The 20,126-nt window shown below is 38.7% G+C and overlaps 1 protein-coding gene across 1 annotated transcript in view; it reads left to right on the top strand.

Annotated features, from left to right (window-relative positions):
* CRISPLD1 (cysteine rich secretory protein LCCL domain containing 1) overlaps window positions 1-19,572 on the top strand; it is a 56,718-nt gene extending 37,146 nt beyond the window's left edge. Inside the window, exons 11-15 of the mRNA XM_045003112.1 lie at window positions 3,409-3,452; window positions 3,541-3,613; window positions 5,841-5,916; window positions 15,660-15,790; window positions 18,008-19,572. Of these exons, the coding sequence (XP_044859047.1) occupies window positions 3,409-3,452; window positions 3,541-3,613; window positions 5,841-5,916; window positions 15,660-15,790; window positions 18,008-18,059 (376 nt within the window). The 3' untranslated portion in view covers window positions 18,060-19,572. The remainder of the gene's footprint in view (window positions 1-3,408; window positions 3,453-3,540; window positions 3,614-5,840; window positions 5,917-15,659; window positions 15,791-18,007) is intronic.
* Window positions 19,573-20,126: the final 554 nt, after the last annotated feature.

Below are 20,126 nucleotides of genomic sequence, written 5' to 3'. Positions count from 1 at the left end.
TGAAGTAAGTGAACAATGATGAACTGCCCTTTAACATGGTGGGTTACCCTTCTTATAGAACCTGAGCACTATGTGTCCTCCTTCCATGTCCAAACTGAATTTCCTCACCCACAAAGTATCAGGGTACATGTACTCTATAGGCTGGCATGTTTGAACATATTAATGACATATTCATACCTATTAATGACTATTCACTCATTCTCACATCTGTTATTTCTGGCCAAACCAGTTATTTCCTGCAAAGCACCTGCAAAGTTTAAAGAGGGTATGAACTTAGGTAGCCCCTACCTATACCAACTTGATTGAGCAACCTCACTTATCTATGTTAAAGGTCACAAACATATATATCCTTTCTGCTTTAGCTCATCATTACCTATCTAGGCTAACAGTCTCAAACGTATGTATGCTAACTTGCCTTAACTCAAATACAGGATGTGGCCTGTAGTTTCTTTGAGTTATGGCCAAAAATATTCTAGTACAAATCTTTAAACCTATTATAATAAAACAAATAATCAAACCCATAAGAAAAGCTATATAAGCAAGCAAACAGGCTAGCCCTATAGGGCTACAGTAGGCAGAATATTCTATAATAATTAGCTAAACTGGAATTTTCCCAGGATACTAGAGCACATCCCTCTCTGCTATTCTGAAGAGTGCTGTGGGATCTTTTAATAACCATAAGAAGTTGTATTTAGAAGTGAATCACTCCTACTACGTGCTCACATAAAACACGAAAGTACATCTATTTAAGTAAATATTTAACAGTTTCCTTACAAGGCTAAGTATCTGTATGTGAAACTTCAGGCAAATTTACAATTCTGTACTTGGCACAACCTTTTATATTTGCTAGTGATGGGATAACTTAAAACACTCTGGAGGTCTGATTCAGAAATGTGTGGCAAAGTTTAGATCCTTATCTGGAGACTTGTTGGCGTGATTGTACAGGAAAACAGGTGCAACTACTTCTCAACTTGTAAAAGAAAACAAACTAAAAATGTGGTGGGTGGATATAGTCTGCCAGGGCTCAACTATGGCGCAGCATCAGTACTAACTCTTTAGAATACTAAGAGTTTAATGTTACTTCAGTGTTAGTATTAACAAAGTAGGTTCACCCTAGCATATTATGATGAATTGTCAGTTGCTGTTTTTGTTCATGGCTGTCTTGTATAAACCGGGATGTGGAGTGAATGGAGCCTGGCCTCTGACCCCAAAACAGGCCACTGAGGGGCACATAGGCTAGTGCAGTTGAACCAGCACAGAGGAGAAATCACAGTTTACTTTCCACTTAGACTGGGTCTGAGTTCTCGTCCTGCTCTGATATGCTACTCCTTACTCAGGCTGGATTGCCACATGCAAATCTGGTCGTTTGTTTCTCAATGATGCAAACCTGAGTGATTAGCCAGAGGACATTACTTGCAGTGTGGATATTTGTAATACTGACCTCGCTCCCAATACTGGTATTTTTAACCATAAAAGATATCGAAAAGAAAATCCTGCAAATCATGACTGACTTTATATAGCATGTGTGAATGTAATCTAATACTACTTTTACTACCTTAGTAAGGGAAAATGCAATAATGTCCAGCTATCATTCACATGCTTCTGTGTATATAGAATAGTGTGCAGTACTGAAAAGTCCAGAGCAGGGTTACAATGCTAAACTAGGGATTGGACAGAATGTCATGTGAGGAAAGTTTTCCTGAGGTAAAGCCCATTTGTCTGGCTCACTCTGTACTTTGCATCAGCCATGCAGCATAAATTGGATAGAAATTAGCTTTGTCTTCCCAGGTGGAGATTATCGCAGTATGGAGGAAGCTCCAGCAAGCATACAGCCAACATAGCTGACTATTTTTTTCAGCCCTTGATGTGCAGGGTGGGAGCATGGTTGGAATGCACTTTGCCCAGTCAGTCTCCAACTGGCAGAAGTCCCCTTGCATGCCATAGCCAGATGGTATAGATTAGAGCAGACTCCAGGTCTATCTAATCTATGTTGGGGCAGGGGCCATTGTAGAGACAGCTATAGGAGCTATGAACAGCCCCCTTGTTGCTCTCTTTCTGCTGTGCCCAGTGGTGATCAAGTTAGCATGCCAAAAATAGAAGTGTAGCTGTGGCAGCAGAAGGGGCTAGCTGCCCCAAGTCTGTATTTAGGGTCTTGGACAGGACCATACTTAGGGCAGGCAGCCCCTTCTACCATTTCCACTACTACAGCTACACTTCTATTTTTAGTGCTCTAGCTCAATCGAAGCACTGGTATGTCTACTCAAGCTGAAAATTATACCATCCAGCTTGACTGTAGACACATCCTGAGTGTGTTAGATGGTCAAGATGAAGCTAGACTTGAAATCAATACTATATTTTTCCTCTATTAGGGTTCACCTTGACCAGCTAACACATGTTAAAATACAACTTGCCCTGTCTATGCCACCACCTTTATCCTAGTCTAGGTGTACCCTAAGGGAGCAAGGATCCAAACCATTTATATAACAGGTTAAAACCAACATCTTGTATTGCAGCTGTATGCAAATTGGAAGACAGTGGTGACTTTAGAGCACATGTGCAATTACCATGCAATAGGAATAAATCAATTAAATAAGCAGGCAAACCATTCCAAGTACAGGATGTAGCCCAACAAAAACACATCACAGTAATCCATTCTGGAGATGACTAAGGATTCATCTCCTCCTTTAGTAATTAAACTTACCAAAGTCAAACAAGGTCATTTACTTCTTGGTTAAGGGTATTGTAAAAATCCCAAAGATTTTAGGACTAGTAGCAGATCCCCTGAGATGAAGAAGTAATGAAGAAAAGTACTGATCAGTTATTAGATAAAGGTTCAGAGACAGGAAAAGGAATTTCTATTGCTGGTGACCATGTAATTATTAATAAAAAGAAAATTTGTATATTTTTTGATGCCCTGATGATGATACCAGTAACAATGTGAATGTAGAAACTGAATCTAAAAGCAGAAATGAATCTGAAAAAGCATGTTCCAGATTCTGACACCAGTTTTGACTGAACGGCATCCTGTGTCTGCATGATGCTAATGTTGTGGTTAGGTCCTTAATGAGGAAACGGACAATGAATGCTCCTGCTGATTGGCACTTCTGACTAAAACAGAATCACAGAACCCGATTATATTAGCTGTTATTGTACTGTCAAATGAAGTTATTGACAATGTGGGAAATCCAGTGCTTCACACATCCTTGTGCTAAGCATTGATTTCATGCTGAATTTCACTGTGAATGTAAACTAAATGTAGTAATTGTAGTGAACATGCAGGGATTCCATACTTGGGGTCTGAACTAGTGGATTCCAATGAAGCATAATCATTGTTGGGCCTATGTCTAGAAATCAGTGAAATAAATTGTTTGATTGTTGACTTTTTCTTTTCTTTCTTCTTTCTGTTAGCAAATATCAGTCTGCTAATTCCTTCACAGTCTCCAAAGTAACAGGTTAGCATTTATTTATATATTATCTTCATCATACATTGGACTGTATTTTGACTGCATATATCTATTAGTTTCTGTTTTATTTCTTCAGTTCAAGCTATCACCTGTGAAACAACAGTGGAACAGCTATGCCCATTTCAAAAACCAGCTTCGCATTGCCCAAGGTAAAAGTCTTGAATCTTTCTGTCATATCAAAGCACAAAGAAATAGTCTTTTTTGTCAGAGGTGTTGAGCACCCACTATCGTTACTGGTGTTAGTGAGAGCTGTAGGTACTCAGCACCTTTGCAAATCTGGCCACAAATGTTTTGCTTGTCTTTCAGTCTCTGGTTTAAGAACACTGTCAGCTAGTAAATACTTTCTGAAGAGAGGAGGATCTGTATACTTTTATTTATTTTAAATAAAGGGTCTTCTACATTTTCTATAGCACATGAGTCTTTTTTCACTTTTGAGAAGTGTGGCCTAGTGGTTAGACCAAGAGACTGCAAGAGTGTGTGTGTGTCTATATTCCGTTCTATATTACGGACTTGCCATGTGCCTTGGGCAATGGACTTCTGAGCCTCCGTTTACTCCTCTGTAAATAGATATCATGAAAGGGTCTGACATAGCCCTGTGTCTTAGGTGTTGTTTGTTTGTTTGGGTTTTTTTGGAGAATAGTAGGTCAGGAAAATATTTATGTTTACAAAGAAATATTAATAGATTGGTAAAGTAGGCCATGGTGAGAATCCTGTGTATAAGCCAATTTATAGCTTTCAGCAAAATGTGTGAGCTATGTATTTGAAATGTGTATTTGAAATCCACATTTTCACTCTTTGAAAGAAGACTGTGCCTCAGTAGTTTGAGGAAGAAAACCTGTGACAGTTCTTAAGAGGTAAATACAGTGTAGCATGATGTACCGCAAGAGTGGAGCTAGCCACAAGAGTAGTTTTATAGCTGTCCTACAGTCAATAGAGGAAGCAAACACAAAGCCAGAACTGCTAAGAAAACATCCCATAATGTAGCATTTGGGACCTTGGACTCATGTGGTGTTTGGCTATAGCTGCATAGTCTTGCTGGATAAGGTGTAGAAATAAGTAAAAGAGTGAAATGCAGGAATGGGTGGTGCAAATCCCATCCTTATACCCATCTTTCTTCTTTCTTGTTACTACACAATATAATACGTTCTGAAGTGAAAAAATAGGAAAACATTTAAAAATAAAAACCTGAAGTCAAAGAGTGACAAAGAGATCAGTTTTAAAAACTCCAATGCAAAGTCCGATCCAACACTGTCTGGGGACACATCTTAAAAAAAACAACCCAGCAAGTTATAAGCAGCAATAAATTATGGCAACAGCACTTCTCCTCCATGGTCTCCCAACGACACCTCATATACTAATCACAGGTGATACAGGCATTTACCACAATGGCAAGGTTTGCCTTCAAGAGGAAAGGCTGTAGCAGAATGGCCAGGCATAGACTGGAGAAAGGTCACGATTGCTATTTGATCATCCAGAAGTAGCTGGGAGTCTAACCACAACCCCAAATCACAACCTTTGGTCACAGATGTTGGAGGAACTGATATAACATCCAGCTTTTGTGCTTCCTTCCTCCAACCCGCACATCACCACAGTATTCTCATGACAAAGTTTCATCCAGCTCACTCTTACCCATGCCCCAGAGGTGCCTTGACACTGGGAAAGGCATTTGATTGATCTGTCTGGATTGGATGCAGTAGAGATGGCTGTCATCAGCACAGTGAAAATAATTTAGCTGGTGTGTTTTTTTACCCACTTTCCTAACAGTCTTGCACGCACATTGAATAATAAGAGGGTACCAAGCAGATCCTTGTGGTACTCCAAATAGATATCATAAAAGGGTCTGACACATCTCTGTGTTGTTTCATTGGGGAGGTCTGGGGTTGGAGGATAGTAGGTCAGGGAAATATTTGTTTACGAAGAAATATTAATAGATTGGTAAAGTAAAGCATGGTGTTTATAAGTCAATTTATAGCTTTCAGCAAAATGTGTAAGCTGTTTCTTTGAAGCCAACATTTTCACTCATCAAAAGAAGTTTAGGCCTCAATATTTTGAGGAAGGAAACCTGTAACGGTTCCTCAGGGCAGAGGCAGCAGTTGCCCAGCACTGCCCTTTGGGTCTTCTTTGCCAGAAAAGCCCAGAGCTACTGAAATTTTCCACCACCCACTCTTGCCAGGGACCAGGAGTGCATCAATAACTCCTATTAGTCCATAGCATCAATGCTAGCTGATTGATCTAATATCAGTATGGATACCTTATCTTTATCCATCACTGAATTCACTGATTGTCAAATCTTGAAGCCCAGTTTAATGAAATATCATGCGGTATTGTAATATTGTAGTCACATTCTTAAAATGTATGTTTGTGTTCAATTTTCAGAGTGTATTGTCCTCGCAACTGTATGCAGGCAAACCCACACTATGCTCGTGTAATTGGAACTCAAATTTATTCTGATGTAAGTAGCATGATTTATTCAAGCATATTTATAAATGTGGATGATGAAACTGTTACAGTGTACAATGGAATATACAATGAGAGGATATTGTATAGTGTGACAGTTCAGGCCTGATCCTATGTACCTCATGCACTCAAAGACCAAAGTTTTCAAACTTGGATGCCTAATGATAGGCATGTGCTACTGGCCTGATTTGAGCACACACAGCTCCCACAGAATTCAGTGGTACTCAGCTCCTCTAAAATTCAGGACAGTTATTTGGTCCCTAAGTATAGATTTACATGCCTTACTATAAAACTTGAAAATGTTGATCAAAATTGCCACTGACATGAGCAATGAATGAAGGGTTAGACCCTTAATGACCTCTCCAGATACAAACATATTTTCTAGACTCCAGTGAATCAAAATACCATGTTATTCTAAAAATAAATATACATAATCCCATTATTTTGGACATATCTCAGTTATGTAAGTCACATATTTGTAGCAGTCTTCAAAATTATAAATAAGACTTTCTGATGGAAAGCAAAAGAATACCATAAAGGTATTTTTGGAAATCAGAAACTGAAATCTATTTCTCTGTCATCTCTTTTTCTCCAGTGGGAGTACAGTACCCATTCATTGTTATTAGAGAATGACTCCTGAGCACTGAGATGCTGACAGTTATTCATGTTGAATTCCTTTTAAAGAATGTTTGAACCATGTTTTCAAACATACAGCATGAAAGTCATTCCCCAGCTCCCCCCAATCACACACTCTCTCTCACTCACACACACACACACACACACACACATATATATGCTTGGCTTGGATGGAGTTCACCCACCAGAAGCAGAGCACAGCTCCATTTCCCCTTTTTGAATACTATTTTAGCCCTTGCCACTGTAGGGTTCCTGCTCACAAAATCTGTATATGGTGACTGCTCTTCCAATCCCTCCAAAAGCTCTCCTGATGACAGCATATATGGAACTGGCACAGATCCCACTCCTCTCTGTTCACAATGTGCTTAAATGGCTGTACTCCCTGCACTTTTATAAATTCCCCTTGTGGGGCAAATGGTTTCTCACTGGGCTTACGAGAGGGTTGAGGTGAGGCTCTCTCCTACTTTGTGTGGAAAGGGAGATGGGATTTCTCTATGATACTTTTCCTCCTGGACCTCGTGATGGGATCTCTGAATGGGCTAGGGCCCACACAGTGAATGGGCTAGGGGTTGAATTGGAGGATGGGGACACACACGATCCTCCCTCTGGTCCTGCAGAAAATAGTCAAAAAAGTTAACAATCTTATGTCTGAACTTTCTCCTGATTCCTCTGTGTCACTTGGTGCCACCTTGGCACAGAGGGGTCCCTGGTAATGCAACTCTGTTTGAGCCATGATTATTCAATCCTTATATTATGGGAGAACCCAGGGTCCTCAGGTAGAGCCCAAGGACCCCAAGCAGGACCACATTGTGCTAGGTACTATATAAACATGGAAGAGAGACAGTCCTTGCCCTGAAGTGCTTACAATCTAATATACAGACAATGGATAGGGCCAGAGCATACAACATACAAACAAATGGACCTGGTGAAGATTGGCCTGGCTTTATTATACACATGTATAGTATTTTTTTTTTAATTGAGATTAGAGGTACTGAAAAATGGTGTAAGGAAGGGAAGAGCCATGATGGCAAGCAGTCAGCAGAGCTGCAAAGAGCCAGTATGAGTGCAGGCCCATCCACAAGATCAGCTGTGTTTTGGAGTAGTATTACTGTGGAGGCAAACACCACTGATTGGACAATGCAGGGGGATCCCCTCAAGGAAATCTTCATGGGAAATCTAATGAAAAGTCCCCTTCCATGGATTTGAATATGAGGGAAAATTTGGGCCCAGGATCCTGGATAGAGAAGTTTTGTGGCATGAATGTCACTTAAAAAGAATTTAATGACTCTTCTCCAAAAAGCGGAAATGAGGTCAAATTACAAAGGATGAATATAAAAAAAAAACTACACAAGCATGTAGGGACAAAATTAGAAAGACCAGGGCACAAAATGATCTTAAACTAGCTAGAGACATAGAGGGTAACAAGAAAACAATCTACAAATCTACAAATACATTAGAAGTAAGAGGAAGACCAAGGATGGGTAGGCCCATTACTCAACTAAGGAGGAAAGACAATAACAGAAAATGTGGAAATGGAAGAGGTTCTAAATGACTTTTTTCTTTCATTTTTCACCAAAAAGGTTACTAGCGATCAGATGTCTAACATACTGAATGCCAGTCAAAATGAGATAGGATCTGAGGCTAAAATAGGGAAAGAACAAGTTAAAATTACTTAGACAACTTAGATATCTTCAAGTTGGCAGGGCCTAGAATACTTAGAGCTGGCTGAAGAGTTATCTGAGCCATGGAAAACTCATGGAAGCCTGGAGAGATTCCAGCGACTGGAAGAGGGCAAATATAATGCCAATCTGTAAAAGGGAGAATACAGACAACTCCGGGAATTACAGACCAGTCAGCTTAACTTCAGTACTCAGAAAGATAATGGAGCAAATAATCAAGCAATCAATTTGCAAACACCTAGAAGATAACAAGGTAATAAGTAACAGTAAACATGGATTTGTCAAGAACAAATCATGTCAAACCAACCTAATAGCTTTCTTTGACAGGGTAACAAGCCTCATGGATAAGGGGGAAGCAGTAGATGTGGTGTATCTTGACTTTAGTAAGGCTTTTGATACTGTCTCACATGACCTTCTCATAAATAAACTAGGGAAATATAGCCTAGATGGAACCACTATAAGGTGGGTGCATAACTAGTTGGAAAACCATTCCAAGAGAAACAACAAGGTAGACCAAGTTTTAGACCAATTGACTGTGACAAAGTTCCTCTTTATCTATCAAGTCCAATTTTGTGCAGTTAATCACTTGGATTATACTCATTAGGCATTAAAATTGTGTACATTTTTACCAATTATGATACCTGGCAACAGTTTCCTAGTTTTACCTTCAGTTTAATTAATTGTTTAAAAATAGGTGGGAACTCTTCTTCACCTTAGTGTATGATCCTTTAAACTGAACTGCTTTTTGACTTTCTAACAAACCAAATCCATTTCCAAAACATCCATTTTTCAGTCAGAAAACCAATGGATTTTCCTTTATTTATCTATTTTGAGGAGAAAATTGTTGCAGCAGAGCAGTGGTGCTACTCAGAGTTATGTTGTTTTGTTACAGTATGCGGGGGACTTTAGATACAGACTGCACACTGTTTCTAACCTGTGTAGGATTTTTACATAGGAGGAGATATGCTTAGTCTTGGGGCAGGCAGCAGGGGGGAAGTAGGGAGGATGCAGTCCTTTGCACTGTGTTCTTCTGTCATCTGTCCAGGGAGCAGCAATGGGTTAGCTGCAGAGGAAGCAGTTCACCATTTTCCCAGTAAGAGGCACTAGCCTGCATATTTAATCAGTCCTCAGTAATGTGATGACAAGTAGCTGACCAAGGTGATGATACTCAAACACTTTAAAGCACTTTGAAAACTATGGATGAAAAGCACTATATAAGTACTAATCATTATTATTAGAAAGAAGTAATACTTAGTAAATAACTTGGGCTCCCACCTTACAAACACTGATGTACATGAGTAATTTTACATATGGGAGTAGTCCCTTCAGTTCAGTACATCTCACTGAGTTATTCATGTGCATGTTTGTTAGTATGTATGTCAACAGGGGAAATGGAAAAGCATGTGCCTTTTGAGGAAGGAATTACTTTCAGCTCCTCAGTAGCAGTCTGTAGTCAATGCCCTGGAGTCAAGATGAGTTACAGGAGATTATCCTGTTAGAGGATAAACACTAATTTCTACTCCCCTTATTCAAGCAGGAAGTCCCATTGATCTCAAAAGGCCAAATCCTGTGTGCTTTGCTCAGTAGTCCCAAATAGCCTCTATTTAGTCTCCTAAGAGTTCTGCTTTCAAACAATTTACTTTCTCAACATTCATCCATGTTATACAGAAATATTTGCAGCAGTGTTGCTTGGAAAAAATGCATCCATTGTGCAAAGGAAATAAAAGTTTTTGCAAACCTATTTTTGCAGCATTCGTGAAGCTCTAAGACTTTTTTTTTTTTACACTAGCTAGGCTAGAAGGTTGAAAATACTGCTATACAGCAGGCTGAGCAAAGTGTTTTATTCTTAAATTGATTTAGAAAATTTTGGTTCTGCTCCCGTTCTCCCTGGATCTAAGCAGGGATGACCCTGAATCCTCCCTCCATGGTGCCCCACAAAATTTTTGCTATTTTCTTCTCATACCATTTCCACCAAGCTCTGAGGTTACAGTGACTGCCCCTAATCTTGATGAGATTGCTAGTTATTGCATTACCCTCTGCTCTGCCAGCAGTGCCAGTCTGTTTGTCAGCTTTTTCCACAAATTAACACAGAACCGTGTACTTGTGCACAGTGTGTTGGTAACCACATTTGGGTTGCTGTCACTGTTACTCATCCTCCCTTCCCCTGTATCCTCCATTGGTTTGTGCACCCTCTTGTTTTGTCTTATCTAAAAGTAGATTGTGAGTGCTTTGAGGCAGGGAGTGACTCTTACTCTGTGTATGTACAGTGCTAGGACAATGAGGTTCAATGCTAAATAGAGCCTCTGGGCACTATCATAATGTAGATAATAAATAACAATAATATATGCCGCTCTCACAACAGATTATACAAATTACTCACTCTGCTAGGGGCCTGCACACACTACCAGATCCCTGCTGGCCCAGCAATGCAAACTGTCCACATGGCAATGTTTTGTCCTCTTGGTAGACCACCCAACAACTTCCTGCCTTCCACTCATGGGAGCAAGAAGTCCATACTTTCAGGTTCTCCTATTCCAATTATCTAAGGTTTAGAACCTTATTTCTGGCATTTCGATATTATGCCTTATGCCACAGAACTTTTTAACAGTATTTACACTTGAACAAACAGTTTTCAAAGTTGACTTTGGTGTTTGCAAAAGGTGTAAGATTTGCAGGAAACTGAGTCAGATGATGACTGAGGTGAATTGTCAAAGCTTTCTGGAGATGCTTTTGAAGCACCTATTTGTACAGTGACTGGCTTTTGTCACTGCTATTAGTCCCTGATTCCGAACACCAAATACACCTACAGAATAAAGAGACACTTTTGAAGTTGCCAAGTTATCACTTGTTTCACACTTAGAATTTGTTTTGATAAAAGATTTGATGCCTGGTATCACTCCATTGACAATGATGAATCAGTGTGTGTTCTTAGCTACATCCCACATATCTTCTCTCAAAATAAACTCTTAGCAAATTCCTGTTTCATCGTCTTATTTTCATTCTAGGCATCACTGCCCTGAGAATAATCTCTTATGATAGAAATCCTGTGGTAATATTTTTGAGTCAATCACAAATGTTAAAAAGTGGGCCAGATCCTCAGCTGAAGTAAATCAGCCCAACTCCATTGACTACAGAAATTAATGGAGCTATGCCAATTTACACTAGCTCAGGATCTGGCTCATATTTATAAATGCTTTTGCTTCAATTAACTACATGGAAATACTTTTCCTAATATCTTTGAATAATTGTCCATAGCATTCTGCTGTGGAACAGTGTAAAATACTGAGAGAAAAACAGAACTATTAGCAATACTATCTGTTATGAATAACATTCAGAACAATTGCTATTTGTGAAAGGGAAGCTTGTGGGTAAAGTGCCTTTGCAGAGTAATGGTATGCTGTGGTATTTTGCTGAGTAGCAAAAGAAGGATTAAGCAGCTTGGTATTCAGATTCTGTGACCTGTTAAATACTGACAAATATCAGAGAGTTCACTGCACACCGATAAAGCAAGGTCATGTAATGCTGTATGAAATGTTTGTTACTTTAAAAATGCATGATGTTGCCTTATATATGTTTTGGCTGAGATAATATCTGAATTAAATTAACAGCTCAAAGCTACTGATGGAGACTTCCAAGGAGAGGTATGCCTTTAAGGCTGCTAATAAAATGACTTGCTAAGTAATATTTAGAAACAGAAAGTAAACCTGTGGGGGTGAAATCCTGGCCCCACTGAAATCAATGGGAATATTGCCATTGACTTCAATATGGCCAGGAATTCACCCAAAATGTTTACCCAAGAAAGGCTGGACAAGATGTTAGATGGTCTGACCCTTCAAAATAGAAAACATCCTCCTATTTAAAATAAATTACTTCAATACAAAAATTAGTTAAGAACTAAGACTGAAGATCCAGTTAACACCCAGAATTAAATGACACTTCGTTTAGAAAACTTTATACATTTGTCCCATATCCTCACCTCTTGCATCAGCCCACAGAGCAGGCCAGGACATCAGGGTAACCAATCTCCTCATCCAAGCCCTCATCCCATGTCTTCACTACTGTAACCTCCTGTTTTCTGGTCTTAACTACTGCATATTTGCATCTCTCAAGTCTATTCAGCTTTAGCAGCTTTAGCTGCTGCTAAAACCAACTTCTTGACTCATTATTCTTACCACATAAACCCCTCCTTTGAGTCTCCCACTGGCTTCCTCTTCTCACTGTATAAGCGTCTTGTCTATATTTTTAACACCCCAAATATCATATCCCCATTCCACCTTTTTGATCTAGTAACCTATTGTGATGTCAGCTCTGCCAGTGTTCCTAACCTTTACCATCCACCCTTCAGCTTCTCCCTTAAACACCTCCACGCTTTCTCCCACACTGTCCCTTTTGCTTAGGGAAAAACACACTGATAAAATCCAAGCAGCCATTATCTTCCTTCAGATCCTTCTGGAGCATTCACCTCTGCTATGATGCCTACAAAATTCAGCCTGCTTGTCATGCTTAGACAGGTGACAAGCTGTGGCCTTTCCTCTTCCTCTTCTTTCCTTTTCCTACTCACTTCCTCTAATGCCAATTAAAAACAAACAAGAAAATGAACTTCTTAAAATACGTGTGACTACCTGGGCCAATTCTTCACCATACTCATTTGCACCATACTCATTGTGGAACATTGCATTCATATCCCCTACCCTTCATTTGTGTCTTTAGATTGTAAATCCTTCAGTACAAGGATTGTCTCTCTTCTTCTGTATGACACCCAGCACAATGGGACCCCAATCCTAACTGGGGTCTTTGGGCACTACCATAATATTAATATTTAGGAGCAGCAATAGCCCTAAATAATTAAAATTAGTCTCTTGCTCACTGGCTGCCAGGTTGGGAATACAGCAAAATCCTAAGGCTGTTAGGGAGGAAGGAAAGAAAAGTACTGAATAGTATAAACTGTATCTCCTCTGGCTTGTTTAAGAGCTGCAGTCAATCATTCTGAGGAGGAAAGATTAGAAGGGCCTTTGGATAAACTTTGTCAAAGTTATATTCTCAGAAATGTTGTGACATTAATGGACTGACAATATAACAGTGACACTGGCAACTTCAGTGGTTGGAATAGGAGTTGGAAAATAATTGCTATTTTGAATTCCTGTATTTTATATAGCAATAGCATTTAGATTACAAAATAACTACAGTTACAGATATATGTTATTCCAATTATAGCTGGAAGGTAATGCAAGCCTTGTTTAAACTGGTCTTTTAATGTTGATATTTATACTGGTTACGTTTTTAATGTTGATTCTGTGGAATCCTCTTACAGTGAAGACTTTTTTTCTTCTTCTTTACAAAAAAGCTTGGTTATAAATGGAGATTCCCTGTACCTGGAGTTGCAAATTGCACAGAGCTGTGCATTGAAACAAATAAAGACTTATCTTCTACAGTATAAATGGAGTTTCACTATATCTGCAGTTTGCTGAAAATTGCATTGTTATTAAAAGTTTTAAGTAATTAAAAAGAGAGATTACCAATTCTCTGAGTAATTGACTACTCTTCTGTGCACTTTATTTAAAATAAATAAGTATGTAAATCATCAGAGTTGGGCAGTTTCATGAGAGCACATTAATGACCCAGTTCTGCAGATATTACTGAGACAGAATTCCCATTGACTTCACTGAGAACTTTGCCTGTGTAAGGTTTGCAGGATTGGTCCCCACATGATTCAAGGTTCTTTAGGAATGTACTGTCAGAACTTTCTTTGCAGTAAGAGGACATGCAGTTCAGGTCCAGCTACAGATTAATATTATGGGCAAATTCTGTTATAAAGCAGTATGGGGAATTAGAAGCTCAATATAGGAATAACTGCAAACAAGATTGACTCAAACCAGTCAATGATATTTCTCAAACTGGCTTAAAGGAGTAAATCTTCCTAGAATGCTATAAATCTGTGCAAATACTATTTAGGGACAAATACAGGATTTTGTGGGTGCATATTTATAAGCTGGGCTTTTGGGAATATGGGTTTAAATGTATACATTCAATTCTTAGTTTAACATATCTGATCCCTCAGCATTATCCTGTTTCATATCACTTTGATACATTAAAACAAAATGAAGGACTGGTGAAGGGAAACCGATGTGGTGGTGGCTTCAGCTTCCTCTTGCAAAACACCACATCGGTTTCCCTTCAGTAGTCCTTCACTAATCTAAGTATATCCTGGTGTTGGCAAAACACCAGTATGTACATGCAGATGGTTATAGATTATTCTATACTATTCTATACCATTGATCTTGAAGTGCTGTTAACTCACCTGCCGATCTCATGGCAGTAGATGGAGCCGGTCTTCAGTGGCATTGTTCATTTTCTCTCAGGGAGTTCTCTACAGGTAGTTGTAGGCAATTGCTCCTCTTCCCAAAGAGTTCTCAAATGCAGAGTACCATTCTGTCTCCCCTCCATTTCTGTAAATATGGGGCTGGTAATGATGAGGCATCTGGTTCAGAGTTTTCAATATGTGGTTGGCACCTACCTCTGTCTCTCTATCATCTGATTGAGATGAAGTAGTTCAGCTCCTCAGTCAATGTCTAGTTGAGATTTGGGCATGCATGAGAGCACTCTGAAGCACAATCCAGGCAAGACTGAGGTGATGATGGTGGTTTGGGGAAAGAGCAAGATGAGCTAGCAGAGGGAACACCATCCATTTTGATGGAAGGAGTATATCTGTCATTAGTGTTTGCAATTTAGGAGTGATTTCAGATGCAGACCTTACCACTGTTATCCAGGCTTTTGTTACCTCTCAAGGTTAGACTATTGCAACATGCTCTACATAGGGCCCTTAAAAACATTTGGAGACTGAAGCTGGCACTTATTGAATGGGGCATCTTTCTGGGAGACTTGCTGTCCATTGGTCTCTGGCTGGAGTTTATGGTATTGGTTATGAACTTTAAAGCCCTGGAACTGGCCTACCCAAGGGATCACCTCTCTTGCTGTTTTTTTATGGCACAACCATTAATTCTTATTGAGGACAGACTGTCTGAGTGTGATGTTGTCACAGCGGCAGCCAGCAGGGGCACTTGAGCTGGATCCCTCTCATTATAAAAGTGAGGGGGAGGCTCCTTTTACACCTTGGTCCTAAATATCCTGAATTTGGTGACTTTCCAGACATGGCAAAAGATACCTTGTTCTCTGGACAAAGCTAACGGGGCTTGCTTCCAGTTGATGGAGGGGGCTGGTGTCCTGCTGTCCAGCCAGATGAGTTCCTGTGGAATATATTTCAGTGCTGCTGAGGATTAATTTAATTGCATTTATTATATGATTAATTATGATAAGGTATCTAGAGCCATGGATATGCTTATTTATTATTATTTTTTAAATCTAAAAGTTAATGAAAAACATAATAGAACTAATTCAAAAAACCCCTCTTCTGCTCTTTTCTCAGGTGTCTAGTATCTGTCGGACAGCGGTACATGCTGGAGTAGTTCGCAATCAAGGAGGCTATGTTGATGTTATGCCAGTAGATAAAAGGAAGGTGTACATCGCCTCCTTTCAAAATGGAATATTTTCAGAAAGGTAAAATGCTCAGTTTAAAAGACTGTAGTTTTCCCTTCTCCTAGTAATGCATGCCATCATTTTCAGATTCTTGCACTAAATCTCTGTGTGTGGTGAGGTTAAGGGGTGCGTGTGTGTGCTTGAAAGCTAAATAAATAGGCTAACATGGGTGATTTACAGGGTTGTGTAAGAGTCACAACGACTGGAGAAGCTGCGGTACCAGAACTGCTTGTCTCCTCTAAGCTCATAAATCATAACCCTAAAAAGCCGCTTATAAATCAAAACAACTCTCTTGTGTATTGATCCTGTGGCAAATAATGCTATGTTTGCTAAGAAAATGACCTTTGCCTCCTTTTGCATTTTTTAGATTAGTGATTCATTCAGTCTAGGTGAGTGGGGTTTGGAATGGTCCAGTACTTCCTGTTTATATGGCACCCTCTTATTGAGGGTGGATTATATGAATGGCCATTAACTTTTTGCATATCTTTTTATCAATGAGCATAGTCTACAAATGATACGGACAACAGATTAACATATAACATGATTTCCTAAGATATACAGATGTGTATCTGAGTCTTTTAAAATCACTTACCATTATATAGTACCTTCTGTGATGAAATATTTCCAGTTAATTTGAAGCTCTGAAATATTTTTCCAGGTTCTAGTAGAACAAAATTTTGACTTTACAATATTCTTGGTACATCCCATCCCACAGTCATGAAGTTAATTGTGAACTCTGGAGCTGCAAACAGTGTGCCAGATCATCCCTTACACAAGAATTACATGCATGTGGAAAAGAGGAAAAAGCGAGAATGATTGTGTAGCCTGGTGGTAAGGGTACTCAATTGGGAGGCCCAAATTCATGTCCCTGCTTCAAGCACTAATTATTTATACATAGTGGAACAGCTCCACTAGATGAGATTAAGAGAGCCTTCTCCCCCCCCTTCCCCCCCCAAGAATCTTCCATAGCCCAGGGACTACAGCACTCAGCTATACCACTCACTTGGGATGTGGGAGACCCAAGTTCATAATCCCTTCTTCCTATGGAGAGGGTGTTTGAATTCAGGTCTCCCATAGCTCAGCTAAGTGCCCTAGCCATTGGGTTATAAAGTGGGTAATGCCTCCCTTCCAATTTTATGAATGGCACCTAAGTCCCCCCCAAAAATAAGTTTGCCTAAAACTATTCTGTGAATTTGTCAAATTAGTGACAATTTTGGGGTCAACTAAAACTTCATTTTATGGTAAATAAACAATATGTCTGAAAAATTTTGCCCCAGTCTAACTGTGATTTGTATCTGATTAATTGCCTGGATTTTATGTATGCAGAAAAAAATGCTATTTGGGCACTATTAACCCATTGCAGCCTTTTAACAGTATATTAAAGTAAATAGATATCAGTTGTGTGGTCCATGTAAACGATGCGGCAGGTATTTAAGAACATAGAAGAACCTGCATTGTTAATCCATATCCCCAGGTGAGAGGCATTTATAAACTAAAAACTAACATTTCAAAGCACGTATAGCAGTTGCACAGCAACCAGTTTCAAATGGAAAGAAGCCAAGATGATGGCTCCAGTGTGCCATCTGACTCGGGACTGTTTGTCCTAAGGAACCTGCAGTTTGTCCTGCAGAACCATGACACTGTTCAGCTGTGTGGTTGAAAGAACAGCAAAACTAAGCAGTTCTGCTATTGCTAATGTTTACAAAACAGCATTAATTCCATAAGTTGTACCTCAGGTTCTGTAATAATTGACTAGAAATAATTGACACATTCAAGGCTTTCCCCTAAATATTAGTATTTGCTTTATTTGTTTTGTTAATAAGCATTTCTTTTGAAGTAAAGAGCATCAGTGGTAGAACTATTGTTATAGATTACTTTATTTCTGGCAGAAAGTTCTATCATTCTGATAAATTAACCCAATCCTGCTCCCATTGAAATGATTAGCAGGGTTATATAGCAACTTCGCCATTGACTTCAAGAAGAACAGAAGTAGGCCCTTATTCAGGATTCTCTAAAACCTACTTGCTATATGTCATATAGCGAATTATGGCCTGACTCTGCCACGGCATCAGTTGGCACAGGTACCAGCATTCCTCCTGCACAAAATAATTTGCAGGATCAGTGCCTAAGAGCCCAGTCAATGAGAGTTCTGGACTCAGAGGGCTTGCATCAGTTCCTAAGAGTGCATTGGAGTGTTGTCGTCTTATAAATAACCTCTGGGATTGTTTTATTTTGCAGTTTACAGAATCCTCCAGGAGGCAAGGCTTTCAGAATATTTGCCGTTGTCTGAGTCCAGTTACTAAAGTGTAAAAAAACAAAATAAACTGCAACCAGAGCACTTGGAAGAGGATAATAAAGATCACTTAGTATACTTCCTAAAGTTTGTATAAAGCTGTAACGTTATTGTACAGAAGATATCAACTATTTTCCGCCAAAAGACTTTCAGCTTCATGTACATCTTAATGGAGAAAAATCTGTAAAATTAAACATGGGAGAAAATGCATTTGAAAAACTACAATGATATATCACAATTTTTGAATCCTGTGTTAAATATTGCTATATTTTCTTAGCAGTTCTTCCTATACAGTTAATTCAAATCTCATAAATGTTCTACATTTTTTATCTGAATACATATATTATACGGTGCTTTATGTATGCCACTAACAATAACTTAAAAACTATACCATGGATAGACCAGTGATTTTTGTATCCAATTTACATTAAAAAATAGCCATCCCAATAAATTGACACAATAAATCATGCCTGTAAGTCAGAAGTATAACACCTTTTTGTGATTTACTCTAGCATTAACCAACCTGAAAGAAGAGCTGGATTGTTTTATACTTTACACTAATTATTAGACAAATATCAGATGTTTTTAAAAATAGGAAATGGAGACACCCATTAAAATGTGTTCCTTTGAAAAAACATTTTTTTGTTAAGAATGGTCAATTTACATTTTCTTTATTTTCTAAATTAAATTTGATAATAAACACACTGTTATTGGATGTTGGTTACTCGGTCAATTCAAATAACCAGACACTAAAAGATCATTTTCACACTGAGAGGAGGAATAAACTGAAAGGATTGAGTTTCCGATTCTGCAAACTCACACAAGCTATACTTTAAGCCTCTGACCAGTTTCATTGAGTTCAGTGGGCTTCCTCATGGGAATAAAGTTAACCACATGCATAAGTAATTGCAAGTTTCAGGCCTTAAACTGTACATGGTATCTGTGTACTACACATAGATTTGCGGGTGAACAGTCAACACAATCTCTACACTGTTAAGAAAATGGTAACAAGGACAATCTCCCTTACTTCTCACAACCTGGCGGATACTCCTGCAGGCCAGGACGTATAGCGGTATGGAACCTAATGAAGATTAACTCATTTATTGCCTCACCATTTCCTTTTAATTCATTTATGGTGAATAGCCTTGTGCATTAATTTTACCATATTATGGTATATGAAGAAAATATAATGGTGATACTATGTTTCTTTCTATGAAAAGTGTATTGTGCTTTAAGACTGAAAAGCTGTTGAACTTTATTTTTGGTGTTTTTGTTTCTGCTGATGAATTTATTATTTCTTTCTAACTTGTAAACTTATTGGTATTCTTCTTATTTCAGAGTATTATTTTCTGTCCTTTGTTTTGCTACATGTACTACCTCATGTAGTTAGGCAAGCCTTGTTAGTTTTTTAATCAGTTTTGAATAAAATTAATTTACATAGTAACTGTAAAATTGGCAATCTTTGTTTTTTTCCCCCACAGAAAATGTATGTTTGTCCTAGCTCAAGAAGAAAAACACCAGCTAAATAAAGTTTACTTTTGTTGCTGACCGAAACATTGCAAATGGTTTGTAGGACATGGCTATAGAAAGAGGTTGAGGTTTTAAAAGCTGGCTAGGTGATTTAGCTGCATAGCTCCCATCAATTATACTGGAAATTGTAAGGATAATTCCTCTGGTTGGTTTGGAAAGTCACAATCAGGATATATGGGATTAGGCTTCTTTATAGTCCATTCTGTATCAGGAAACTGACTTTCTAAAAAAGGCCACCACTTTACTCAACCCATCTACTTCCTTTATATGTGTTTAATCTTTTACTAATGGAATTTCACTAGTGCAAAGAGGTCCAAACAAGAAATATTCCTGGTAATATCTGCTTATAGTTCTTACAAATTTAAGGTTTTAATACTTATTTTTTTCATAAACCCTACAGAACCCATGCAGCTATGGAAGAATGAAATGGAGTCTTTTCTGGCTTTCATTTCATCAGCAGAATTGTTCATTAAGTTCTGATGGGGGGAGGGATAACTCAGTTGTTTGAGCATTGGCCTGCTTAAACCCCACATT

Source organism: Mauremys mutica, chromosome 2, assembly GCF_020497125.1.
Source record: "Mauremys mutica isolate MM-2020 ecotype Southern chromosome 2, ASM2049712v1, whole genome shotgun sequence".
Taxonomy (NCBI): Eukaryota; Metazoa; Chordata; order Testudines; family Geoemydidae; genus Mauremys; species Mauremys mutica.
This window is presented reverse-complemented; position numbering and strand designations above follow the sequence as displayed.